The sequence below is a fragment of the Zingiber officinale genome, unplaced genomic scaffold, assembly GCF_018446385.1.
Source record: "Zingiber officinale cultivar Zhangliang unplaced genomic scaffold, Zo_v1.1 ctg167, whole genome shotgun sequence".
NCBI classification, from domain to species: Eukaryota; Viridiplantae; Streptophyta; class Magnoliopsida; order Zingiberales; family Zingiberaceae; genus Zingiber; species Zingiber officinale.
In genome coordinates, this window is record NW_024589857.1 from 103,667 (window position 1) to 129,460 (window position 25,794).

The 25,794-nt window shown below is 40.9% G+C and overlaps 4 protein-coding genes and 2 non-coding genes across 10 annotated transcripts; 2 read left to right on the forward strand and 4 right to left on the reverse strand.

Moving 5' to 3' along the window:
* Nucleotides 1-7,969: 7,969 nt before the first annotated feature.
* TRNAN-GUU lies at nt 7,970-8,043 on the reverse strand. Its single transcript has one exon. It is a non-coding gene; the product is annotated as a tRNA-Asn (tRNA).
* Nucleotides 8,044-8,136: 93 nt separating this feature from the next.
* TRNAN-GUU lies at nt 8,137-8,210 on the reverse strand. Its single transcript has one exon. It is a non-coding gene; the product is annotated as a tRNA-Asn (tRNA).
* Nucleotides 8,211-8,379: 169 nt separating this feature from the next.
* LOC122036493 (3-hexulose-6-phosphate isomerase-like) lies at nt 8,380-9,204 on the forward strand. The gene has a single exon (XM_042595826.1). The coding sequence runs from the start codon at nt 8,438-8,440 to the stop codon at nt 9,065-9,067; it is 630 nt and encodes a 209-aa protein (XP_042451760.1). The 5' UTR covers nt 8,380-8,437; the 3' UTR covers nt 9,068-9,204.
* Nucleotides 9,205-9,391: 187 nt separating this feature from the next.
* Nucleotides 9,392-11,964, forward strand: LOC122036492 (peroxisomal membrane protein 11D-like). 4 transcript variants are annotated; one of them, XM_042595824.1, is made up of 8 exons: nt 9,392-9,527; nt 10,534-10,749; nt 10,843-10,917; nt 10,994-11,068; nt 11,146-11,226; nt 11,299-11,373; nt 11,458-11,631; nt 11,702-11,964. In XM_042595824.1, the coding sequence occupies exons 2-8, from the start codon at nt 10,552-10,554 to the stop codon at nt 11,735-11,737; spliced, it is 714 nt and encodes a 237-aa protein (XP_042451758.1). In that variant the 5' UTR covers nt 9,392-9,527; nt 10,534-10,551; the 3' UTR covers nt 11,738-11,964. The 4 variants fall into 4 exon arrangements, with proteins under 4 accessions (XP_042451758.1, XP_042451756.1, XP_042451759.1 ...); XM_042595822.1 differs by having other exon boundaries at nt 9,413-9,527; nt 10,527-10,749; XM_042595825.1 differs by having other exon boundaries at nt 9,413-9,527; nt 10,527-10,749; nt 11,299-11,370.
* A 658-nt stretch (nt 11,965-12,622) lies between these two features.
* Nucleotides 12,623-21,802, reverse strand: LOC122036468 (3-hydroxyisobutyryl-CoA hydrolase 1-like). 2 transcript variants are annotated; one of them, XM_042595791.1, is made up of 15 exons: nt 21,699-21,802; nt 21,529-21,628; nt 20,959-21,039; nt 20,407-20,475; nt 17,755-17,818; nt 17,389-17,468; nt 17,201-17,284; nt 15,316-15,400; nt 14,387-14,472; nt 14,135-14,256; nt 13,823-13,883; nt 13,588-13,680; nt 13,294-13,395; nt 13,187-13,228; nt 12,623-13,090 (listed from the first exon to the last, which is right to left on the reverse strand). In XM_042595791.1, exons 2-15 carry the CDS (start codon nt 21,574-21,576, stop codon nt 12,953-12,955), a joined length of 1,155 nt encoding a protein of 384 aa, XP_042451725.1. In that variant the 5' UTR covers nt 21,577-21,628; nt 21,699-21,802; the 3' UTR covers nt 12,623-12,952. The 2 variants fall into 2 exon arrangements, with proteins under 2 accessions (XP_042451725.1, XP_042451724.1); XM_042595790.1 differs by having other exon boundaries at nt 13,588-13,686.
* Nucleotides 21,803-22,391: 589 nt separating this feature from the next.
* Nucleotides 22,392-23,841, reverse strand: LOC122036482 (abscisic acid receptor PYL10-like). The gene has a single exon (XM_042595809.1). It carries the CDS (start codon nt 23,806-23,808, stop codon nt 23,170-23,172), a length of 639 nt encoding a protein of 212 aa, XP_042451743.1. The 5' UTR covers nt 23,809-23,841; the 3' UTR covers nt 22,392-23,169.
* Nucleotides 23,842-25,794: the final 1,953 nt, after the last annotated feature.

A 25,794-nucleotide genomic window follows, 5' to 3' on the forward strand; every position in this document is an offset into this window, starting at 1 on the left:
TAGAGCTGTGAAGAGGCTTATGCACACATACCGAGGCGAATACGTGTCTTCTTACCATACCTCAGTATGGGCTTGTCAGAGGAGCTTGCCTGACACCATACTGCTACAGTCCGAGCACCTCTCTGATGGGACAGTATAATCTTCTATCATAGGCTTCTGCGTATGGGTTAGTCGTCGAACATGCTTGTTGTCAGAAGATGTTCCCCGATGTTTCCCTTGTCCTTTTGTCTCTTCTGTCCCTGCGCCGAGCGTCCGGCCGCTCAGCGGGCACGTCGCGTCCGACCGGACGTAGGTGATGGTTTGACCGGGAAGATTCTCGGTCACGTGCTCGGCTAACTGTTCACAGCATTGCCGCTCTAAGCCTCGGTCCGAGCAAGCTGCCCGCTCGGCCAGGTTACCCTATTCCCTATGAGCGTCGGAAACCCGAGTGCCCGTCGGGTTGTCTTTGATTCCGCTTAAACCCCGTTCGGTCCCCCCTTTTCTGGTCGGTCGTTTGACCTCCACGTGGCGTTGATTCCCCTCAAAGGGGGTCCCGCGTCCGTACCGCCGGATCACTTGCCTCCCCTTCAAGTCTAATCGAAGGAGGCGATTAGTCCGACTGACTGGACCATCAGTCACGCCGAGCGGCGTCTATATGCAACTATCCTCCGCTCGGCCCCCACGGGGGTAGCTATAACGCCAGTCAACGCCAACATTCCTCGGTATCTTTACGAAGTGTTCGCCAATCTCCATCATTAAGGTTGAGCACGCGCTGATTAAATGCGCCCCAATAGCTGAACGCCATGTGGCGATGCTGCCGTCATCGTACGGCGGCGCGCGTGGTGTCCAACGGGATCTAGGCGGTTCGAGATGGATGGTCTGATGCGTGCTTCGATTCCCGTGACTTGCATCCGACGGTGGAGGCCGCTCGGGCCCAACCCTATAAAGCCTTCGCCTTCTCCCCCAGCCGCATCTTTGCCTTCGCGTGCTCCCCCGTTTCTCTATCTGAGCTCTCCGGCGATCCTGCTCTTCTGTTTTCAGACGATCTCCGGCGTTCTTCCCTCGACCTTCCATTTCATTGTAAGGTTCTCCTACTTTCTTTTTTGGTTAGCCTTGTGTTTCTTGTCGAGTTCTCGTCGTTTGCGCGCTATTTCGTCTATTATCTTCTTCCTTTTACCATCTACTTTTCTTCGCCTTTTGTGCTTTCGTCCGCTCGGACAATGGCTAGCTCCTCTCAACCTCAAGAACAAACTCTCGGCCCATGGTATACTACCCTGGAGTCGCGCTTCGATCGGCGCAACGCCAATATTCTGATGGAAAATTTTGATATCCCCTCTGACTTTGAAATCATCCTACCCTCCCCCTCCGCTCGGCCACACAAACCGCCGCGCGGAGCTTTCTGTGTTTTCCGCGACCAGTTCATAGCCGGTCTGCGATTTCCAATTCATCCCTTTATCATTGAAGTTTGTAACTTTTTCGGCATTCCGCTCGGAAGCCTAGTCCCTAACACTTTCCGCCTTTTATGCGGCGTTGTCGTTTTATTCAAAATCCACAATATCCCTCTCCGACCGGAGGTCTTCTACTATTTCTACTACCCTAAACAGTCCGAGCTGGGAACTTACATGTTCCAGGCTCGGCCCGGTTTAGTTTTCTTTAATAAATTGCCCTCTTCCAATAAGCATTGGAAAGAATATTATTTCTACCTCCGTCTTCCCGAGCGGGCCTCCTTCCGAACCCAGTGGCAGATCGGACCGCCAACCTCCCCAGAGCTCAAAAGGTTCAAGACCCGGCCGGATTATCTGCATGCTGCCAACATGTTAGCGGGTCTGAAGTTTGACATCAATAAGTTCCTGCCTGAAGGGGTGATGTACATATTTGACCTGAGTCCGATCAGGACCCCCCTTCCGAGCGGTTTCGGTAAGAATTTTACTTGTGCATTTGTCTTGATTGCTAACTGATTTTCTCTTTTTTTTCCTTTGCAGCGGACATCGTCATGGAGTCCGTGATAGCCGGCATTTTGAAGAGAAAAGCGGCGGCGCTCGAGGCCGCAGCTGCCAAAGAGATGGAGGTGCTTGGCATCGAGCCGGTCGGCTCGCACGAAGGAGAGAGCGACACGAATGCGGAGGAGTCGACCGCTTAGGCTTCTCTCCCGGAGCCTGCGGTTGGCGTAACTTCCAGCCGAGGGCCTTCCGCTCGGGAGGAAGGCTCCGCTCAGGAGGAAGAGCGTCCTCTTCGACAAAAGAGGCGCCGAGTGGAGACACCCCTGCGATCGACCACTTCCGCTGTGCAGCCGTCCGATCGGGCCATCGCCGATTCTCGCGGCAAAGCCCCAGCGGTGGAGGCCATCTCGTCCGATCAGACCCCGTCCTAATTGGACGCGTCCGTGGACCCCCTCGAGGCCGTTCCAGCCAGCGTCCTTCCGCCCACTCCACGCTGAGTCGAACGCTCGGCCGTTTTGTCCCATATGTCTGCAACAGCCTCCGATCCTTCCCCGGCTTCCGCCCAGACGACACCCAGTCGACACCGTACCTTCAGGGTTACCCTGCATCTTCCCACCGAAGAGCTGCTGCCCGAGTCCGCTCGGCCAACCGCGCCCGAGCACATGATCACAATGAAGGAGCCTCTAGCCGAAATGTGGGTCGAAGCTCGGGCACACGTCGCCATGATTCCACTCAGCAATCTGGCCAACAATCATATGCAGCAGACCACTGGGGTAACTATGTTTCCTTTGAAGTTTTTTACGCATTCTTTCCGATCGGCCACTAACAATCTTGCTTATGTCAGAAATGGGTGGAAGAGATCGCGGTCTCCAATCGTCTGGCTATGGTGGACGAGGAGCTAAAAAAGGTTAAGGAGTTCAGGCGGCGCGCCCTCCCAGGGTCCTTCATATGCCGAGCTGTAAAAAGAGCTCAAAAGACCCAAGATCTACTGGCGGCCGAGCAAAAGAAGATGGTCGATCAGGCCTACACTCTGAGAGAACTTGAAAGGCAGGTGAAGACGCTTGAGCGGAAGAAAAACCTCGCCACCGAGCGGAAGAAAACGGCAATCTCCGATCTGGAGAAGAAGAATGTCGAGGCTCGGGGCCTGGAGCAAAAAGTCAAGGAGCTGATAGACTAGCTGGCCGGCGAGAAGGCGGCCCGATCATACGTAGTGACGAAACTTGAGGCTGCCCTGCAAGAATACCAGGCCGCCGCCACCGCCTCCCGAGCGGCCCTCAAAGAATACCAGGAGGCTGAGCCGAGCCGGGTCGCCGCCTTGAGGTAAAATTATATCCGTTCGGTCGAATTCTCCGAAAAAGTCTGCGAACGGATATACACTGCCTTCGAGCTTGCTATGAATGCCACCATAACCTACTTGAAGTCCAAGGGTCATCTTCTCGACTCCGTCCTCATCCCGGCCCAAGATCAGGCGACGCTCCTCGGCACCATCCTGAAGGATCTCTACGATTATCTAGAATAGAAGTTTATATGTAATTCGGCCGCTCGGCCAAAAACTATCCTTGTTTTGTAATTCGGTCGCTCGGCCTTAATTTCTCTAATGATATGCTTTTGTGTGCTTTTTCTTTTGCTAATCAACACGAGTGTTATCCGCTCGGCTCGTCAACTACCGTTGTTCATGTTCCTTCACTTCTCCTCGCTATTCGCTTTTCATCCCACCTTTCTTGTGTTCGAAAGGGGTTTTTTACGAAGTATTTTGTGTATCCAGTCCGCTCGGCTGAATATATCCTGTTTCGCAAACGGGATTTCCGCCAGATGTTCACGAAGTACCTTTGGTTACTTGGTCGATCGGCCAAACGACTTAAAAGTCGACCTCTATATTGTCTTCTTCAGGCCGGAGGGTTTATAGTCGCCGGCGCGACTCTCGATTTTTAACGTCGGAGCTCGACAGTCTTCCGACCGGAGGGTTTATAGTCGCCGACGTGACTCTCGATTTTTAACGTCGGAGCTCGACGGACTTCCGGCCGAAGGGTTTATAGTCGCCGGCGCGACTCTCGATTTTTAACGTCGGAGCTCGACGGCCTTCTGATTCGGCTGATGATGCCTTCTACTTGTGCTAATTTTTCGATTTTTTACTCCTGCATTTCAAGTATACAGTCGAACGGAAATTACACAGCATATATTACATTGGCGCACCTTTCAACCCGCCCTGTATGGCTAGAGATGATTTGCGCTCCATGGTCGCTCCAGCTGCCGTCTGTCTTCATCCTCCAAATAATAGGCACCCGAGCGGAGCTTTTCGATGACTTTGAAGGGACCCGCCCAAGGAGCCTCCAGCTTGCCAACGTCCCCGACCGGCTTTACTTTCTTCCACACTAGGTCGCCGACCTGAAACGCTCTAGGGATCACGCGCCGGTTGTAGTTCTGCTTCATTCTTTGCCGGTACGCCATCAGCCGGACGGACGCCTGGGCTCGCTCTTCGTCGATCAAGTCCAATTCCAGCTGCCTCCGCTCGGTGTTGTCATCATCATAGTTCTGGATCCGGACGGACTCTATACCGACTTCAACCGGGATAACTGCTTCGCCGCTGTACACCAAATAGAATGTCGTGACGCCCGTTCCCTCCTTTGGGGCCCTGCGGATAGCCCATAGGACGCCCGGCAGCTCGTCCACCCAACTTCCTCCTATGTGGTCAAGTCGAGCTCGAAGAATTCTAAGTATTTCTATGTTGGTTACTTCCGCTTGGTCGTTACTCTGGGGATACGCCACGGAAGTGAAGTGTTGTTCAATGACATAACTCTTGCACCATTCTTCGAGCTGCTTCCCGACGAATTGTCGTCCGTTATCAGATATGAGCCGGCGAGGAATGCCGAACCGACAGATTATATGCTGCCAGATAAACTTTTTGACAATTTGCTCGGTGATCTTCGCTAGCGGCTCGGCCTCCACCCATTTGGAAAAGTAGTCGACCGCCACCAGTAGAAACTTCCGCTGACCGGTCGCCATAGGGAACGAACCCACGATATCCATTCCCCATTGATCGAACGGACAGGATACCGTAGACGCTTTCATCTCCTCTGCCGGTCGGTGGGAGAAGTTGTGGTACTTCTAGCAGGAGAGGCACGTCGCGACGGTCCGAGCGGCGTCTTCTTGCAGTGTTGGCCAGAAGTACCCAGCCAGCAGGATCTTCCTAGCCAGCGATCGTCCGCCCGGATGTCCTCCGCACGATCCTTGGTGCACTTCCTGGAGGATGTACGCCGCGTCTTCCGAGCTCACACATTTCAAAAGTGGGCGGGAGAAAGCCTTCTTGTAGAGCTGGTCTCCAACGAGCGTGAACCGATCGGCTCTCCTCCTCAATAGCTGTGCTTCCTCCCGATCGGACGGTGTCGCACCCGAGCGCAGAAACTCCATGATGGTTATCCTCCAATCGCTCGGGAATGTGAGGCCCTCCATCCGGTCGATGTGCGCCACCAAGTATACTTGTTCGATTGGCTGCTGGATGTCAACCGGTGATATTGAACTTACAAGTTTGGCTAACTCATCAGCCGCCTGGTTCTCTGCTCGGGGTATCTTCTAGATGATGACTTCTCTGAAGTGGGTCTTGAGCTTTTCAAAGGCCTCAGCATAAAGCTTGAGACGAATATTGTTAATCTCAAAAGTGCCTGAGAGTTGCTGGGCGGCCAGTTGCTGGGCGGCCAGCTGCTGGGCGTCTCCGTCCATTGCTTCCGTTCGGATGCAGGTGCGTTCCCATAGACGACGCCAATTTGATCTTGTCCGAACGCTGAATCAACGGACGCTGGGCACGTGGCGATCTCCGAACTGATGACGTGGATCTCCGGCCGGTCGTAGGGATCTCCAGCGAACCTGCAAGGAAGTCGGGCCGGGAAGGGGTTCCCGGCGACGACCCTCCGACGCTCAAGTCAGGCAAGAGGAAACTAGGAAGTGGCTTCGAATATAAGAGAATGCGTACCTCCGGCGAAGTGTGAGGACCCTTATATAGAGCTGTGAAGAGGCTTATGCACACATACCGAGATGAATACGTGTCCTCTTACCATACCTCAGTATGGGCTTGTTAGAGGAGCTTGCCTGACACCATACTGCTACAGTCCGAGCACTTCTCTGATGGGACGACAGAACCTTCTGTCGTAAGGTTCAGCGTATGACTTAATCGTTGGACATACCTGTTGTCAGAAGATGTTTCCCGATATTTCCCTTGTCCTTTTGTCTCTTCTGTTCCCGCGCCGAGCGTCCGGCCGCTCGGCAGTCCCATCACTTCCGACCGGACGTAGGTACTGATCCGCTCGGGAGATTCCAGGTCGAGTGCTCGGATGAAACTGTTCACAGCATTACTGCTTTACGCCTCGGTTAAGCGGGCTACCCGCTCGGCCCGGCGACACTATTCACCATGAGCGTCGGAGACCCGACTCCCCGTCGGGTTGTCTTTGCTTCCGCTTATTCCCCGTTCGGCTGGTCGGTCCCCCCTTTTCCGGTCGGCTGAACGTCATACTGCCCTTGACTTTTGTCCTCCACGTGGCGTTGATTCCCCTCAAAGGGGGTCCCCTGTCTATACCGCCGGATCACTTGTCTCCCCTTCAAGTCTAATCGAAGGAGGCGATTAGTCTGACTGACTGGACTGTTAGTTGCACCGAGCGGCATCTCCGTGAAACTATCTTCCGCTCGACCCCCACGTGGGTAGCTACGACATTCAGTCAACGGCAACATTCTATTCAATCGCGAGAAATAGCTTAAGCGATCAACCCGATCGCTTAAACTTCGAACAGAAACATTCTGTTTGAACGAAAAGGCACTATAAGTGATTACCCTAATCGCTTACGGTGTCCTAATCGATTACACCAATTGATTATGTATGCTTTCTTGCGATTCTGAGCTTAAGCGATTAGGCTAAGCTATGGTAATCAATTAGCCTAATCGATTACCGAACCCTAACTACCAAACCTAGGTCTAGGGTTCCCTTACTCAACAGTCGATCAATCTTGACTTATTGGGACTCCTCATTACCTAGTATCTGGTCAATCTTGACCTGCTGAGACTTTTTCATCAAGTGTCCGGTCAATCCTTTGACTCACTTGGACTTTTCTCCTTACGCCAAGTGTCCAGTCAATTTTTGACTCACTTAGACTTACTAACATCAGATATCCGATCAACTTTGACCTACCTAGACCTCCACATGCCTGGTTTCACTCACCAAGACTTTCCTTCTGCCTAGCTTCACTCACTAGAGCTTTCACTTGCCTTCACTCACCAGGACTTTCCTTTTGACTGTCTTCACTCACTAGGGATTTTCATCTTCCTGACTTTACTCACCAGGACTTTCAACACCAAGTGTTGGGTCAACACTGACCCACCTAGATTTTCGTCTTCTGCTAACCTTTCCGTTAGACTTGTCCTTACCTAATCTCCAGTTAGAACTTTTCAATCAAGTATCCGGTTAGTCAATTTTATTATGGGATCTAAGGTTATGAACTAAAATGGAAACTAACATTGATAATCAATTTGATTTTTATGGAATTAAAACTTGAATTTAGTAAATGCAAGTTTATGAACTAGATTTAGAAAATCTGAATTTATAAAACTAGTATAAAAATTAATGGAAAGAATTCGGTTTATATGAATGTTCACTTTAAAAGTTCAGTTTGAAATACAAATTTTCAAGATAAAAAATACGTTTATGAACTTAGTAAAATACGTTCAATTTGATTTTTATGGAATTAAAACTTGAATTTAGTAAATGCAAGTTTATGAACTAGATTTAGAAAATCTGAATTTATAAAACTAGTATAAAAATTAATGGAAAGAATTCGGTTTATATGAATGTTCACTTTTAAAAGTTCAGTTTGAAATACAAATTTTCAAGATAAAAAATACGTTTCGACATTGAAATTAACTAAAAATTATTTTTTATTAAAAAAAAACCTATTATAAGACGAAAGAATTAAAAGGAAAAGAGTCTAAATAATAAATTCTTTAATTAAATTAAGACAAATTATAAATACTAACCAAAATTGAATTAATTATAAAAATAATTAAGTTTTCGCTAGAAGGAGGGCTTGAACATCCGACCTTGTGGTTAACAGCCACACGCTCTAACCAACTGAGCTATTCCAGCTTTATAGTGACTGAGGGAGACCTTAATAATTATTAATTATATAGTTAACTAATATATGGTATTAAATTCTAATTTAGATTAACAAAAAAAATTCGCTAGAAGGAGGGCTTGAACCTCCGACCTTGTGGTTAACAGCCACACGCTCTAACCAACTGAGCTATTCCAGCTTGTTGATAAAAATAAAGGTAAAACTTTATATTTTAAATAATAAAATTAAAATTTTAAGGAGAGAATTTTAAATTTTAGAAATATCAAATATGACTGAAAGGGATAAGGCAGAGCAGAATCATGTGCTCCGCGCGTGCCATGTGGTCCATAAGAGGATATAACCTAATAATAATAATAATGGTTTTCAATAACTTAAAACGGCAAACAAATTGAATCGGATAAGGCCATGAGCGGCCGCGCCTCCGCCTCCGCCTCCGCCACCGCCGCCTTGGCGGCCCAGATCTGCGCTCAGATCGGCGCCGTCTTCTTCTCCCCTCCCCCTCCGGGCTTCCCCCCGCCCTTGGGCGTCCTCGTGTCCGAGATCTCCGCCGCCGCCTCCGCAGGCCGACGCGTGTTCGTTCACGGCGTTGGCCGCGAGGGGCTGATGATGAAGGCCCTCTGCATGCGCCTCGCCCACCTCGGCCTCCCCGCCCACGTCGTCGGCGACGTAACCGCGCCCCCCGCCGCCACCGGCGACCTCCTCCTAGCCTCCGCCGGCCCCGGCGGCTTCTCCACCGTCGACGCCATCTGCGGCGTCGCGAAGGCCTCCGGGGCGCGGGTGGTGCTGATCACCGCGCAGCCGGCGGCCGGGAGCGGCGCGAGGCGGAGCGCCGACGCCGTTGCCTACGTCCCTACCCGGACCATGGCGGACGACGAGGCGGAGGAAGAAGGGAAAGACGCCGCGGTGAGGTTACCGATGGGGAGCCTGTACGAGGGGGCGCTGTACGTGCTGTTCGAGATGGCGGTGATGCGTCTGGCGGAGGAGCTTAAGCAGAGCCCGGCCCAGATGCGATCGCGCCACACCAACCTCGAGTAGCAACAACACAAAATAGCACATTTTCACTTTACCCCCCTAAATTAAAAATAATTGTCACGTGAAACAATGTACTGCTACGGGGTGGCTGTTCAGTAATCTATTATTTAAAAATAAATTTAAATTTTGAGAATTATTAACGGTCGGTGCTCAAATAAAGCAAAATTGTGCTCAAATAAAAAAAATAGATTATTCAATTTTATTTATAAGGCATATAACTATCCAACGGCTTATTTTATATCGCATCTTAATTTTGGATAAATTACATTTCACTACTCATTTTATAGGGTGCAAAACGACGAAATTAAAAATTAGAGGGCCTTTTGAAAAGAAACAAAATGAAAGTAAAAGATGGATCGGAAGTAGAAAAACGCAAGTGCAAACAAAGCAACCACTCGCACACAAATCTTATCCCGCGCCGTCGCCTCCTCCCTCCTCCTCCTCCTCCTCCTCCTTCCGTAAGGTACGTGTTTAGATCGATTAGGTTTTTACTGGGTTTGTTCTTCTCCTTCTTGTCTTGCTATGTCGGTATTCTATTCGCATCGCATTGATTAGGTTTGTGAATAACCTGTTGGATGCATTCTACTTGGTTCTCGTGTTTCTGATATAGGTGGGGATTGATTTCCACTTTGACTTTGTTGTTTTTGCTGTATTCGACATTCGGAGCTGTGTGGCAAATATTATCACTTTTTAGTGTCTTTGATCTATGGATTGTAACTAAAACTATGGGGAATAACGCCCATAAGACGTGTCTGACAGCGTGAGTGCAAAGATTGGGGATCGAGAATGAGTAATGAGAATAAAAATTAAAAACGGGTAAGCGTGATGGAGGACATGGATGGTTGAATGGTGGAGGAGGATTGGGTATATTCATAAAGGATTTTAAAGTTTGTTTTTTTTGAATAATTTATTTGTATTTTTGAAAATTTATGGTTTTTTTGATAATTCTAGTAATAAAGTGTATGAGTTGAGGAGCAATGCTCATTCTCAGTGAATTTATCTGTTCCATCTCAACTTTACTTATCACGCTGAGTGAATCTCAACCTAATTTTCTATCTCAGTGTTTTTGTTTGGATTTGTTGGCAATGCACAAAAGATCAGAGGTGATGATTAATCTGATAAAATAATTGCTGCATTTTCCCTAATGGGTAATTAATGTTTCTATAGCTTTAGATTTCCATGTCAGTGTCAACCTAAATTGAAACATGTTCTTTGCTTCTTCAGTCATCAGAAGCATCTTTCACATCATTCTTCTTCATTTTTTCCAAATAAATTGACACCAGATACATATATTTATCACCAAAAGGATAAATATCCTGATTGGGTGTATACAATTCTTGAACAGATTAAGATTGATTCTAGATTCCCAAAACTAAATTCTTCAATTAATATCTTCCAATTAGAACTGTGTTTCTCCTATGGCATTCTTCTTTTGATTGTTAAAAGAAGCTCCAACCTTTAGTTATCAGGCAAGGGATAGATAGAAGATGGCCACAAGCACATTGGACGCAACAAGAGCAGAACTTGCTCTCTTAGTTTTATACCTAAACAAGGCTGAAGCTAGAGATAAGATATGTAGAGCCATTCAGTATGGTTCAAAGTACTTGAGCGAGGGACAACCAGGCACTGCACAAAACGTCGAAAGAACAACTGCATTGGCACGGAAGGTGTTTCGTCTGGTTAAGGTCAGTTTTTTCTAGTTCTGACTTGACTGCATGTGGTCGAATTGACTCTATTTTCCTTATTGCTTGAACATCTTTCTCTCCTCGAACATGTAGTTTGTCAATGATCTTCATGCTCTCATAAGCCCACCTTCTCCTGGATCTCCACTCCCACTTGTTTTGCTAGGAAAGGTATGTCAATCATCTTCTCTACTTTGAGTCATGCAACAATGTCGCTTAACTGGTATTGTTAAACCCTGTTACACAGTCGAAGAATGCACTGTTGTCCACCTTCTTTTTCCTAGATCAAATTGTGTGGGCAGGCCGAACAGGGATATTCAAGGTTTGTATATTTCTTTAACTTTAGCGGTTGAAGAGCTATATGAGACTCTTTAATTCTTTACTCTCTCGCTTGTTAAGAACAAAGATCGCACTGAGCAAATAGGCAGGATATCTCTCTTTTGTTGGATGGGCTCCTCTGTGTGCACAACTTTGCTTGAGGTTTGTGGTTTCACTCTCCTTCATTCCTCCAATTCTATCACTCTCAAATAACCTCAGCTAAACCATTTCTAGATAGGAGAATTGGGAAGGTTATCTGCCTCGATTACGAAGCTGCAGAAGGAGATGAAACAAGCTGATAAATATGAAGTATGTGCTATATTTGTGAATTCAACGTCACCTTTCTGATGCATATGTTTCTCTACTTTCAACTGTTGCATATGGCTTTTGTAGGATGAACAATATCTCCATAAACTCAAGCAGTCCAATGAAAGGCTGCTATCTCTGATCAAATCTTCCATGGATATCGTGGTCGCGATAGGGCTGCTTCAATTGGCACCGAAGAAGATCACTCCGCGAGTCACAGGAGCATTTGGATTCATCACTTCACTTATCTCCTGCTACCAGGTACTACTATCTGAAACAAGTTGTAACTGCATAATGGATTTAACTTCGCTTTGAATTCTTTGCGATGCAGTTACTTCCTGCGCCTACTCACAAGAAGACTGCTTGAACATGGATCCCCCCCTTCCGCTTGAAGCAATTCCGCCATGCCATATTATCGTAATAATGTTTACAGGAAAATATTGCTTGGTGAAGTTCATTATCACATAATGTTTAAGTAAATGCATTGAAGTGGCACTGCCAAAGCAACTTCTACCCGTGTATAAAAGGTAAACAATGTAGTGCCAATGCTTGCAGTTTGCAGCATCTCCTTAGTAGATATTTAAGCTGAAATTAGATTCAAATGCAATCTTAATCAGAACAAACAAACAAAAAAACACAATTAAATGATTAGCTAAAGTTAAACCGTTTTTGTTATGCTCGTCCAAGTATTATCATTTGTGGTTTAAATGGTTATATATTAATCACGAGTGTAAAATTTGTATGTGTAATTACTCAAATAGTCAACTTTCAAAATGTCCCTTCAATGTTTTCCTTCTTTTTTTAGATGCTCTTTAAAATTTGATTAATACTAAAATGACTTTTAATTTGTTTTGTTTTGCAAAAATTAAATCCATAATAATCAATAACCTTTTGTTTTTTCTTTTTCATCACTATAAGAAAGAGAAAAATAAAATAAAATATATCTTTTTTCTATTCTCTTTTACTCACCTTTATTTGCTTCAAATTAAATAAATAAAATATTTATTTGTTGAATAGAAACTTAAAATGTTCTTTCCGTGACAAAACATTGAAGACTAATAAAATCAAATTCCTTACCTCTTTTGTTTTTCCTCCAACAAAAGGAGAGAATTGACAATTTTATTCTATCTGATCATATCATATAGTCTCTTCTAATTCTCAAACATTAACCAGCATAGACAATAGAAGATTCTCTAAATTTAATTCACCCAACCAAAACAAAAACTTATCCAAAAATATTTTTAAAAGATAATGAACCTCAAGGAGTACTTGTATATATAAACAAGCTTAATAGTAAATTCAGTTCTATGACATTCATAAACAAAGCTTGTGAAGATTTTGCGAACAAAGTGTTTTCACTCTCCTCTAACAAGTGTTTCACTTCTTCAATCCAAGTGCTTCACTTCTTATCACCCGTCACATTCGAGAGTAATCGCCATCAGCATAAATTTATCGAGTTTATCAACCAAACTAGATTGCTTTTGCTGCTCTTTTCATCCAATATTACTCAAAGCAAGCATTCCAATTGCATCTTGCCGGAGCTCCTTTTTGGAGATTGACAACAGCGGAACTCCTTGGATCTTTACATCCTTGACACATACTTGGCTGCTAAGCTGTGTCTTGCCGGAAGTTTTAGGTCCTCCCAATTTGCATCTCCGACCTCGACAAAATATCGGTCAACTACTTTATCGTCCACTTGATCCAGCCGCGATGGTTCCCACTGCAAACCATGAAGAGGAATTTGCCTGACTCATCGCTAAGAGCAGAACCTAAAAGAAGCATTTCGAGAATAAAAAAAAATGATAAGGAAATGGACCTTTGGGTTCTTATCTTTGTCCACCAAAATAGCCCTACAACCCTGGTGAACAAAAAAAACATTATAAAAAAGAAAAATTTGGAGCGTGTATTGGTTATTAATCAGACCTCGAAGAAATCCTTGCTGGCTTCTTGTCGCAAAATATGGCAGCACAATCTGTAATCGTTAATCAGGCATTTATCAACTCCTTGCCGTCTTGCTTCTCGGATCTGGATCGGTGAAATGAATAGTAGTTCAAGGCATAATGGTAACAATTAGAATGAATTGATTTAATGTTTTCAATCTTAAGTGTTACGAACAAGAACAGCCCATAAGCAGATTGGCATTTCCCCCTTGCACACATTCGATGATGTTGGAGATGCTCAAGTGTTATAGAGAATGAAGATGATGAAATTTCATACCGATCTGAGAGTAATTTTCAGGCTAATAGGAGATGCCTTTTTCATTGACAGAATAGTAGACATAATCCATTCATCGTGCACGCTCTCGGCCTCCTTTTCCTTGCAACAAGAGCAAATTGGCAAGGTCCAACTCAGTAATGATAAAGACATTTATGACAATTAGAATAAGAATAGAGAATATGCGTGCAAGAAGTGAAAATAATATTAAACAGAAACAAGGGATTGATTGGCTTACGAGGGAAACAATAATTGCTTCGACTGTTTCTTTGGAGAAACACTTATCGATTACATCCATTCTACACGGCAAAGAAAAAATGTTAGGGTGGCCAAATCATACTTGCATGTAGTAGAATCATGAAGATGACAGATATAGAAGTTTTAACTCCAAACTAGCATGCACTATACTTCGAGAAATGTACAAATACCAAACTAGAAACTTTCGAAATGAGTGTTTCAGATCGCTTTAATCAGTCTTCTAAAATGTCAGTGTAGCATTAGCTCTCAAGACAGTCTTGATTGCGATATGTAACGTTCATATCTAAGTTACCTGTTATAAGAACTAGTCGCTTTCAGCGACACTGCTTTTGAGAACTGATCGATACATGCACAGATCGCAAAAGGATCAGATGTTTCCACCTTAGAAAGTGACTCTTCCAACTTTTTCAAGTTCTGCTAGTTGACAGAGGAAACATTAGAAGTATTTTTTTTAAAACAGTGTGATGCCAAATCTGCAGGGCTCTAAGAAATAAGAGTGCTGATAACGAGTACTGAAAATGAAATGTAATATTTGCAAGCATACTGTAGAGGAGACAAAGTGAGTGGCTAAGCCACTCGCAAGCATCTCAGTCCCATCTAACCTCGTACCAGTTAGGCCAACATATTCTCCTGCAGACAAATACTTTACTGGTGACTAAGTGAAGTTAGATTATAATAACGTTGTTCTTTAATGACATAAAACTAGATAAAAAGAAGGGATTATCCCAAAATTAGATAATGACCAAAACACAAAAGTGGGGCACATACATGAGTAAGAGATTGTAATGGTGTTTCTTGTATGTAAATAAGGATTTTTTTTTTATGTTTAAATCACCTTCTTTCCTTCAAATTAATAGTTGAGGTCATTAACACCCAATTATTACTTGATGTTCCTACAAAGTGCAGTTTCCTTTCTCAGAAAGGCCACTTCAGAACTATAAGAATGGAGCAGCCTTCGGTCACAGAGAAAGATGATGGAATCATTTTTGCAGCCTTGTCAAACTGGGATAGGATTGGTACTAAAAGAGTCAGCTAATCATAGTTCCTAGATCCTTATTCCATAAATGAAATACAGTCAAACCTCAGCGCTGGCCTGATAACATGTCAAAAAAAGTTGATAGGCTAAACAGTAATCTCAAAATCTCTATTCGGAAAATAGATTGATTTATTTATTTATACTCTTAATGATTAAGTAAAAATTGTTGAATTAATATACACAAGTAACTACCTACATTCTTGTGAAGAGTTGGTACGACTATTAAAACTGCATGGACACCTTATTGTTGAACATTCATGGATCTTCTAGCTATCATGATAGTTGAAACTTGAAAAACATAATGTAATAGATGAATTGTGTGTAACATTTGGATTAAGAAAAAAAAATCATCTAGAGAATATACAAAAATTTATATATTCATTTCTAGAAGGTATAGAAAAATATTTGTCATATTTAATGTGAAATAGTTAAATTACCAAAGTATCCAGGAAGCCTTGACAAAAAATATGAAGCGCCTACATCTGGAAATAAACCTAGTGATGTTTCTGGCATTGCAAAGACCTGGAATCACATGCAACAAGTGATGCTTATGTCAAACTTTTCTCCCATGGGATAAAATTCAATGACAATAACTGAACACCGATTCATAAAGTGCTTGTGTATATTGTTATGTAAACACAGATCACTTATATTTAACCAAAAAAAAACACAGTATAAAAATGTATTCTTGTACAAATAAAGTTAGACCTGTTTAGCAGTGTCACGTTATAAATAGTTAAATATTCAACAAATATTAGATCAAACATAGTTTATGTAAATGAAGATGATAAACTAGAATAATGTTAAGATGTAAGAATACAACAGGACTTAAAGTAGTTACAACCTCAAAGAACAGTCTCAAAATTCTCAATTTGAGTCATAAAATCCTCACGGAATGTACCGGCATAATACACCAGATTTGTTCAAGATCGAGAGTGAAGGATTTACAACATTTTTTTTCATAATTTTTTTTATAAAATACAACTCAGAGAAACTAAGCAACCTGGAAATTCATAATGTAGCTGTTCTAGCTTTCTAATATGCCAATAATGAAAAGGCACAACTCTAACCATTCACCATTGTCCTTATCTCAGAAACATAAACTCTCCCCTGCAGGTTTCATGTTTTAACCACCTTCTAGACAATACAGGCATCACCTTATTCATCCAACGCAACACCAAGATAGATTTGTGTGCTACAATAGATGATCTCATAGGGCTACATAAGATGAAAAGAGAATTTTGTATTATTGATTGAATTGACTAAAACAAAAAGATTGTTGCCTCTTTATAGATTTTACATAGTCTAATCTCATCAAGGCTCAAGGAAAACTGATTAGGTAACAAGAAAAAAGATAAGTAGCAATAAGAGAATCCCGAATCTAGACCAAATTGAAATAGACAAAATCATAATCACAAATTTTTAGTTTTATTCTGCTGGCATGGTTTATTATAAATGGACTACTTTTATCTGCCAGTATCTCTTGAATGTACTTAAATTAACTAGACCAGACAGCATAATTTATCTAGAATTAAGGAAATCTCATAGTGATGCGAACTCCAGTTTTTATTATCAAAAGCATCAAAAGACAAAAAAAATTGGGGGGAAAAAAACTCAGTTGGCTAGATTAAATAACTTTCAAGTGTATATTTATCAGGTCTGCCAAGGTAGATTGTTGCATATAGAAAAATCAAGCAAACTCAACTGAGTTCTTTATTCTATAATTGCATAAAATAAACTACCACAAAACAATCAACCAGTGGGACCAAGATAAGCATTTATATTTTCGATGCATACAACAAAAAAGTTTGCAACAAATAAATCTAAGAACAAATTTGTAGGACAATTTACAATATGAACAAAATGGTCCTATTATGAATTAAATGGTGGGCAAAACTTCGGCCTTCCGTTTCCTTAAAATTTACATAAAAATTCATAATTTGATGTAAGAAGAAAGAATTTCAAATTTATTAATAGAAAAAGAAATCTGCGAAGAAATCAGCCCTGTAAATAATCTTAACAGATGTATAAATCAGCACAAGCAAAGCAATTTGGTACAGAAACTTGAAAAGATTATAACTGGATTTTCAATATTTTCTGATTCCTACAATTATTTTGATTGCATAAATGCTTAAATCCTGAATATGCATTATAACACTAACACCACTTCCATTATTTCCAATACCTGCATTTTGTATAATTGAAAGTCAAATGAAAAATCTAGTAAAATAGTGAACTAAGCATGAGCATATGGCAAATGGTGAATTGCACATTTTTTAATCAAATGCATCCAACCAAACATAAAGTGGTAAGAGGTAATACTGTTTTCTCAGTGGCGATTCTAAATCTACCATGTACAGAAACACCAGCACCGCCTCCCATGACAATTCCATCAAGAATGGAAACCTTCAGCCAGGTTATACAAAAAAAAACTAATTAATATGTTAATAACAAATATATTAGAAAGGTATTAACAAATATTCAGATGACAAAGAGAAAATACAAATCACCTGAGGTTTACTGTAAGTTGCAATTATGTAATTCAAAGTATATTCATTGCGAAAATATTCTGCGCCCATGGTCCAATCGCCTGATGCGTGATAGAAAGCATATTTCATTGAGTTGTAGGAAATAAGAATTATAATCATATTTCAACTTCAAACCAAAAGACATCTTGGAGTGATGTCCAAGAAAGATAAAACTTTCAAACCCTTTCTTTTGATAAGAGAAAGCATTTAATTAGGAATGAAAACTAGAGGGCGTCTTCCTTTTTTCTTTTGATAAAAAGAAAAGAAGGAATCTAGAAGCCAGTTATTAACTTGACGATGTTGTTGACCACAGTTCTTCACAGGCAGCATAATATAATTTGAATCTACCTTCAGTTACAGATTGGACAACTGCTGCAACATCTCCTCCAGCACAAAATGCTCTCCCATTTCCCTGAAAGATTTAAGACATCAAAATTTCATCAGGAATACAATCGAGCATTTGAATTATTGTGCGGTAATCAAAGAATGAGCAAACAGTGTCACATCCAGTATAGGCACCTCCATGTGCAACAGGTAAAGCCCTACAAAATCATGCAATGCATCAACTTCCCGGGACACACCTTTAGCTGTCTAATGCATTATTTATCTACCTAAAGTAAGTGGTTGACACTGAATTCTCTCATCATGACACAAAATTAGACCTAAATATTTATCAGATGGGAGCTGGTAGAACAATTTAATCATGATAAGAAGAAAGATAGAGGGATAAGATGCATGGACCCCAAATGGTTGGGATGAACAGGGAAGAAGGTGGTTGATCTATCGCATCATCAAATGGAATGAATTTCATCAGTGCATATAAAATTCAATAAAAGAAACATTAGCAAACCAAAGACTCAAAACCTGCTGGTATCATTAACAAGATCCCTGCAAAATCTTTGAAATTCCTGCATAGAATAGATCCATGAATTTTTGAAGCTTGAAGTCAACACCAAAAGCACTTGGAAGAAAAAACAATTTAACTCAATCTTAAGCAAAGAACCCAAAATATTAGGAAATTAAATTTCTTAAACCATGAATCCAGTGGTTGAATTTTAAATATCATTGTTAGATTAGAATGAGAAAATTTGACCACCACAGCAAAGGTATTCCTACTATCAACTGAGAATCCAAAAAACACCCTTATTTATAAGCTCCACTATAGTATTCTAGTTGAAATTTCATCCCATAAAATCAAAACTTTTGTCATTCTAGACAGCAACCTAGTCTGTGTACCTTGCAATAGTTAAATGCTTTAAACATAGCTTTAGCTCCTTACGTCCTTGACACAGCACTAAGCTGCGGAGGAACAAAGTTGAAGCACCAGGCTTCCACAATGATAAATGTATTCAGAAGAAAATATTATTAAATCAAGGACTTCACACAAAGAGTTGGGGTTTTTGTGAAGGCTCCAACCTAACTAAAGTTGAAAATAAATAAAGCAACCGGGTAACTAATATTACAACAACAAAATGTGAAGCCCGCCAAATCAACATAACTCATCCACCCTTTGATAACTCCTCATGACAGATCCTTTCCTTTTTTTCCTTCAATTTTTTTTTTCATTTTTTTTAATAACAGTAACTCTGCAATAGTGCCTTGTATTTTAAATTTTGCTGGATTTAATCAGGTCTCAATCTAAGAAGGCTTTGTCTTCTCCAAGAGATTATGCAAATCACAGACTTGAATTTAATCCCTGATTTGGGATCCAGTTGGAGATTGTCTTTGGTTCTTGGCTTGCGTGTGAGAGCATTGCCGTTAATAGAGGATTCAATGGTAGGCGGCTTCATGCTAGGGAAGGGGATTTTCAACTGGATTCAGAGGCGAGAGCAACTTGTCATGTGGATGGTGACAAAGGTACGGGAGGTTCACAAGAGCAAAGTTGACAAGCATAAATAGATGAGCAGAGTGAGTGTAGGTCCTAGTGTTTGCCAGGAAAGCAAGGTGTAGTGGACGCAGTATTCAATGTTGGTCAGGTGGCACCCATCACCAGTCAACAGTAGGATGTGCAACAGATAAAGCTTCAGACAAAGGTGGCACTTGCAGTTAGATCGTCATCAGAGGGCAACTTGATCAACCTCATAGAAGTGAGGAGACAGTGTCTTGCATGGCTCTTTGTGGAGAGGAGACGACAATAGCAATGCAGAGAAGTTGCGGTGAAGTTGCACAACGATAGAGAAGGTGACCAAGTTGCAGTTGACCAGGATGATGCAGCAGAATGGTAATGGTGCCGCCATTGCAGCGGGAAGATGCCACAAGTTGTTGTTGTTGTTACAATAGCGAGAAACATGAGCAATAATCATGCAGTTTTTGATTGGGGTACAAAGGGGATTTTTGTCATCTCTTGTTACTCTTACTACAACAGTATGCTTTTTTAGGCGGCGAGGTGCAAAAGCGTTGTGTGATGGGTCAATCGTCATGCGAAAACTAATTTGGATGAAACAAAGTAGAGGATGGTGGATATAGAGGACAGTGTGAAAGGTGAAGGTTTAGGCTTGGAATGTGGAGGTGGTGCATGGACGAATAGATCACAAAGTAATAGTTTTGGTATGAACATGACATGCTTATGTCGAGGGCAATGGTGGATGATGGCTAATGGAAAAGATGGCGGATGGATGTGTGAACATGAAACTAGGAGATGGGATAATTAGTACCAAAATCAAACCACCATGCTTCAACTCCACAATGATAAATGTATCATGGATAAAATATTATTATTCAAGCATGTCTTGCAAAGGGGGAATTGGAGTCTTTTTAGAGGCTCCAACTCAACTAAAGTTGAAAATAAAATAAAATAAAATAAAATAAATACCCACTTACTAATAACCTAGGAAGCAAATTTTCTAGACTTGGACATATAAAATTTACCAAATAACCCTAATACCGAAAATCTCTCTACAAAATTAGAAATAGAAAAAATAACAAAGTTAATCACAACATGTTGCATCAATCCTAATGTAAGGCGCCTCTTTCATTTCCTAATTGTTGAGAGTTTAGTACCTTCACTATCAACAACTTGACGTCGGGATCTTTTTCATAAGCAACAAAAACATTCAAGAGCTTCATAATCTGCAGAATTAAAACACATGAATGTTAGCCAGCTACCTAACTTTAGATACTATTCAGATGAGTAATTCCATATTTTTTATATAGCAAATACATATCATGGTGAAAGTTCTCATTTTACTCTATCTCTCCACTTCCAAATAAATAAAAAACAGGACTCACGTTTGAAGGAACTCATTGCACACAATGTATTAAACCCAAACAATTCAGTCCAAACAGATAACATTCACATATGGGTGCATAATAAAGTGACCAAAACTGAAATTCAAGAAACAAAAAAAAAATCGCTATATATTCTTAGCTGATATTGACAAAGAAATACAAGCATCATCAAGAAAAGTAGAAAACCCAGCAAATTCACAGAAAATATTATTAGTTGATCTCATCGCAACTTATCCAATTTGTGTTTTATTTTGCAGACAGAAATCTTTATCTTTTCAGAGAAAAAAATGACAAAGACTCAAAGGAAGAATATAGTGGACATACCATTTGGGAAGACAAAGCATTAAGTTGTCGAGGCCTATTAAGTATTAATATCCTTGTAAACCTGCTGCCTTCTACCAAAACCTACAAAATTCATAAAGATATAGTGAAGAGAATACAGCATTGCATTAAGAGAAGAATACATTGAGACATGGTGTCTAATATAAAAGAAAGAATGTTGTACTGCAGAATGTTGAACATAAAGCCATTACACTTGCACCATTTGCAGGAAAAGAGAAACTCAATATAATAAATGAATCATTTAATATGATGAAAGTTTCTTAATGTTGCATTCTCTGGGCCCACTGCCCAATCAACATTTGCGGCAGAAAAAGATATCCTACGATAAAAGTTTTAATTTGACATTACATCGTCAGTGCAACCTCATATGTTTCTGAGGATTCCACCTTATTTATGTCTGGCGGGGGCGCTGGGGCGAGCGCTTCCCTTTTGCCCCACACATACAAAATAAAAATAAAAAAACAATTTTGAAGTTCTTCGAAGTCATTATTATGTTTTCAAGCATTATCAATCAATTAAATCTGTCTCCGGATGACGAGTGGGAAAGATCACCTGATCGGTTGCGGCCTCGTTGCCGCCGTCCTGAGAAAACGAGGTCATACCTTGATCGAAAGCCAAAAGCTTATTTCAACAGTAAAGAAATCGATTGGGCCTACAAAAGACAAGTGATCGATGAGAAACAGAGAGGGGAAGGAGGGTCAAAAGGAAAAGGAGCCCCTCACCTGCACGACGAAGAAGCAAAGCAGAGAGACGATGCGATCGGATCGGGAACAGGCGGTCGATACATTGCAACTTACACTTCAGTCCTTCTACATTATAATACAGTAACATATTCCCTTAAGCCCTTCAGAATTTATATAATTGCAATTCACTTTTCATCTGCTTTATTTATTTTCTTCTTTTTTTTTAAACATCAAAATGTAAATCATAATTTAAAATTTTTATATAAATATTAAAATTACAAGGCATATTCAGAAATGTTTTTGTTTACAATTTTAATTAATTAATTTATTTATTTATTAATTATCTTTTTGTGCATTGAATTCCTTTTGCAATCAGCATTATTTTGCGGCCAAGTTGCCAACTTGAGCCACGTCAGTCTCACTGACTAATGCCATCTTGGAATCCAGCTACTTATTTTTATTTATTTATTTATTTATTTAAGAGGATAATATATTTTATTAGGCGACAGGTTCATTTTTTTCCTAAGCTAGAAACAAACTTCACTCACCACTTTAAAAAAACAAAATCAGATTTATATACTTATTTATTTATATCAATACCTTTTGGTCCCTATCATTTCTTCTTTTTTCAACAACTAGTCCCTCTCACTCTCTTTCTTCCACAAAGTTTCATTTTGCTCCCCTAATTTAGCAGCATTTCAATTTGCCCACTTAAGTTCTTGCAATTACACATTTGATCAAATGACCACTGGATCCACGTGAAATACAAATAATTACAATGATATGTAAACAGAGCTTGGCATTGCAATTTACATATGAAAGGCCAAGACTAGTTGATATTCAACTCGAACCCTGTTAGTTCTTCGGTATGACGCGAGCAACTGGTGCATTGAGTTTGAAGTTGAAGCTCAATTATGGCAAGAGATTGGTTACAAGGAACCCCAACTTCCTAATTTGGGACTTGAGATACACTTCCACCATCAATGGCACATCTTTACTGAAGAATAAAACCAAGAACAAGCTCTGTCGCCATCGATATCAACCACCAAAAGCTGAGAAAATATTGAATGATGTAGTAACACAAGAAGCCAAAAGAGGTTCATCAACAATCCCAAATGTCATTTTCTTTGTTTTGTTTCATGAACACTGAACAAAGGGAGATTACTCTCTGTTTTTTTTTTTTTGGATTTTTTCCTTTTTTTTATTCATAAAACAAAGTGCAGAGGACAAATTCCACAATTCGATCGTTTGGAGAGAAATAAGAAATCTTTTTTTGATATAAAGTTGCAGAAGAAAATGGAGGAGAGAAGGGAGAATTACTGAAACATTCAGGTTTGTGCCCAGAAGATGAGCAACAGAGGAGGAAGAGAGGGAGGCCTGAGAGGGGTCTTCTGTGATGTAGAAAAGTAGAAGCATGTTTCCGTAATTTTCCTGTCGAAAATAGGGGTATTCCTAGAAATACCAGTTTTCGAATTCCTAATTTTGAAAAAGACCTTTTTCTTCTCCTTCTTCAGCTCCGCCGCTCCGCCACAGCCGCCGCGGCCTCCGCTACGGAGGCAAGCTTCTGGAGGTTGAGGCGTACGACGGTGTTGGCGAAGAGCCGTGTGTCTTCCTTGGTGTTCCCTTCGGGCACGTCGACGACGTAGGACTCCAGCACGACCGCCCAGATCTGGTCGGCGCCGGCGCCGCCGCCGCAGCCGAGCTCGTCGACGGTGGTGACCGATCTGTAGTTCCGAAGGCGGTGCTCGCCGCCGACTATGGTGAACCCCGTCACCCGCATATCCTCGTCGAGGACGTCGAGCCGCTCGGTGCTGGTGCTCGCGGGCAGCCCGGAGACGACGATCACCTCGCGGAGGCACCCCGGCCGGATCTCCCTCCCGTCCCTGACGGCGCAGCTGCGGATGAAGTGCTTGTAGACCTGCGGCCGGTCGAACCGCCGCACCACAGCCCAGACCGCGGCTGCCGTGGCGCGGATGCGCTGCGCCAGCAACGACGAGCACTGCCCCGGGCCGACGCCGTACCGGTGGTGAGAATCGATCCTGGGCCGTAGATACGCGTACTCCTCCGCCGTGAGGCCCGCCGGCACCTCCTCCGCCATCCCTTCCGGCGACCGGGACGTGCTCTCCTCTTCCCTGCAGTTGCTAGCCATGACGTTTTCTCGAGGCTCTCAAGCTTCCTTTCTCAACTCTCAAGTCCGCATACATATACACACACACATCAAACAACTAAACAATAATCATGATTTATTAATATTTATTTATTAATATTATTATTCCGGTTGAGATCAAGCGATAGGTTAACAATTAAGTTGCACCATTATAATCGTCGTGTCGCATAGCTCGGGAGCAATCTAAATGGTCAGACTCAAGCTCAATGGTGAGTCGGTTGACTGGAGTAGAACCAGACTGTAGGTTGGGTTGACTTAGCCCGAGAAAAGCCGAACCGACTGTGTGTTGACCGAGTCTTAAGCCTACCTGCTGTCCATGTCGCCTTTGCCACATCAATTATTATATGAAATTATTAATTATCACTAAGAAACTAGAGAGGTGAGTAACGAGTCAAGCATATATCGATCTAGTGATAGACGCACCATCAGGCCCTATCAGTAGTAAGTAGACCCGGCCCGTGTTCATAATCAGGTCCCGTTAGTTTCGGATTAGAAATTGTAATTGACCGTCGGTTTAACCCGCTAGTTCAATTTATTTTTTTTTCGAACATTGGAACAGTCAACCGATAGCTCTTCTAACCGTTTGAGATAAATGAGGGATATTTTTTATGAGCAATGATATGCACAAGGAAAAAAACTCAATGAAAACTTCAAGGATAGACACATAAAGTCATGGCCCACCATTTCACTTTTTGTGGGCCCCATCACTTTATGTGTCTATCCTTGAAGTTTTCATTGAGTTTTTTTTCCTTGTGCATATCATTTTTCATTTTTTATATTCTCTTCAACGATTGAGATTATTAGATCTTATTTATTATTTTACACCTATCTTCTTTATTATCATTCTCAATGACGTAATTTTTATATGCTTTAACTTTTACTTTTAAGTTCCAAATTGGCAAAAGGTAATTATACTTATCCTCTGTGTCCTTGTCAACTAAGAAATGATCTAATTTTGTTATTTATCAATAGACAAATACATTTAATAATACTAATTTTAATACAGTTAATATTGATAAAATATTTTAGAGAATAATTAATTGATAATGCTAGTTTTAATAAAATATTTATTAGAACTCATAAAATATTTTCAATAGTATTTGATAATGCTAGTTCTAACACCGTTAATATTGATGAACTAAAATTTATATATCAACCTTTTATTGGTGGTTTATTTTTCATATATTACTGTATATGTCATCTTTTAAATTTATATATTCAAGATATATTAAGAATTTTAAAAAATCATATTAAACTAATTAGAACTATTATTTTTTATTTATAATCGCATCCCTTTATAATGAAACAATATGATAAATTTTATATAAATAATAAAATGAGTCTTAAAAAATTCCCACCTACCAATATCTTGGAATTTAATATATCAATTATTATAAGATTTATTTTAATATAAAAAATTATTATGTTCATTTGTTATACAAAATATTAATAATACTAATATTTATTTATTTTTACAACAATATAATATTTGTAATAGTATTTGTGAATTTTAAAAATATGTAATGATATAATCAAATAATTTTTTGATTTTTATTATTCTACTTCTTATTTAATTTCAAAGAATTTTTGTAGTGTAGTGTTAGTTTAAATGAAAATAATACCAATAAATTTTTATCTTCTTAGGTATCAGCAAAAAAAAAAACTTCTTAGGTATTAGCAATGAAAATAAATAAAAATATTTTTTTCATATTAATAAAATTTATTTAGTTGCAATTATCTTATATTTAAATGTTAGGTTTGTATATTTAATTATATTTAAAGATTTTTCTTCTACTTTCGAATAATATTTGTATATAATATTAAAAATTATTTATATGATATTTATAAAGAATATAGTATAAAATATGAAATACAAATTAATATTTTTAAAATACAAAATACTAGTAGTAATAATTTAAAACTTACAAAATACAAGTTTTATTAAAAGAACACGAAATATCCACGAGA

Excerpts from the sequence above, each read along its gene's own strand:
- LOC122036482 (XM_042595809.1), bottom strand. The coding sequence starts at position 23,808 with ATGGCTAGCAACTGCAGGGAAGAGGAGAGCACGTCCCGGTCGCCGGAA.
- LOC122036468 (XM_042595790.1), bottom strand. The coding sequence starts at position 21,576 with ATGACCTCGTTTTCTCAGGACGGCGGCAACGAGGCCGCAACCGATCAG. Across the intron at positions 17,469-17,754 it reads TGTCCAATCTGTAACTGAAG|GCGATTGGACCATGGGCGCA; the intron begins GTAGATTCAAAT and ends ATCACGCATCAG. Across the intron at positions 14,257-14,386 it reads CTCACTTTGTCTCCTCTACA|AACTTGAAAAAGTTGGAAGA; the intron begins GTATGCTTGCAA and ends GTCAACTAGCAG.
- LOC122036493 (XM_042595826.1), top strand. The coding sequence starts at position 8,438 with ATGAGCGGCCGCGCCTCCGCCTCCGCCTCCGCCACCGCCGCCTTGGCG.
- LOC122036492 (XM_042595824.1), top strand. The coding sequence starts at position 10,552 with ATGGCCACAAGCACATTGGACGCAACAAGAGCAGAACTTGCTCTCTTA. Across the intron at positions 10,918-10,993 it reads CACTTGTTTTGCTAGGAAAG|TCGAAGAATGCACTGTTGTC; the intron begins GTATGTCAATCA and ends CCTGTTACACAG. Across the intron at positions 11,227-11,298 it reads TGTGCACAACTTTGCTTGAG|ATAGGAGAATTGGGAAGGTT; the intron begins GTTTGTGGTTTC and ends AACCATTTCTAG.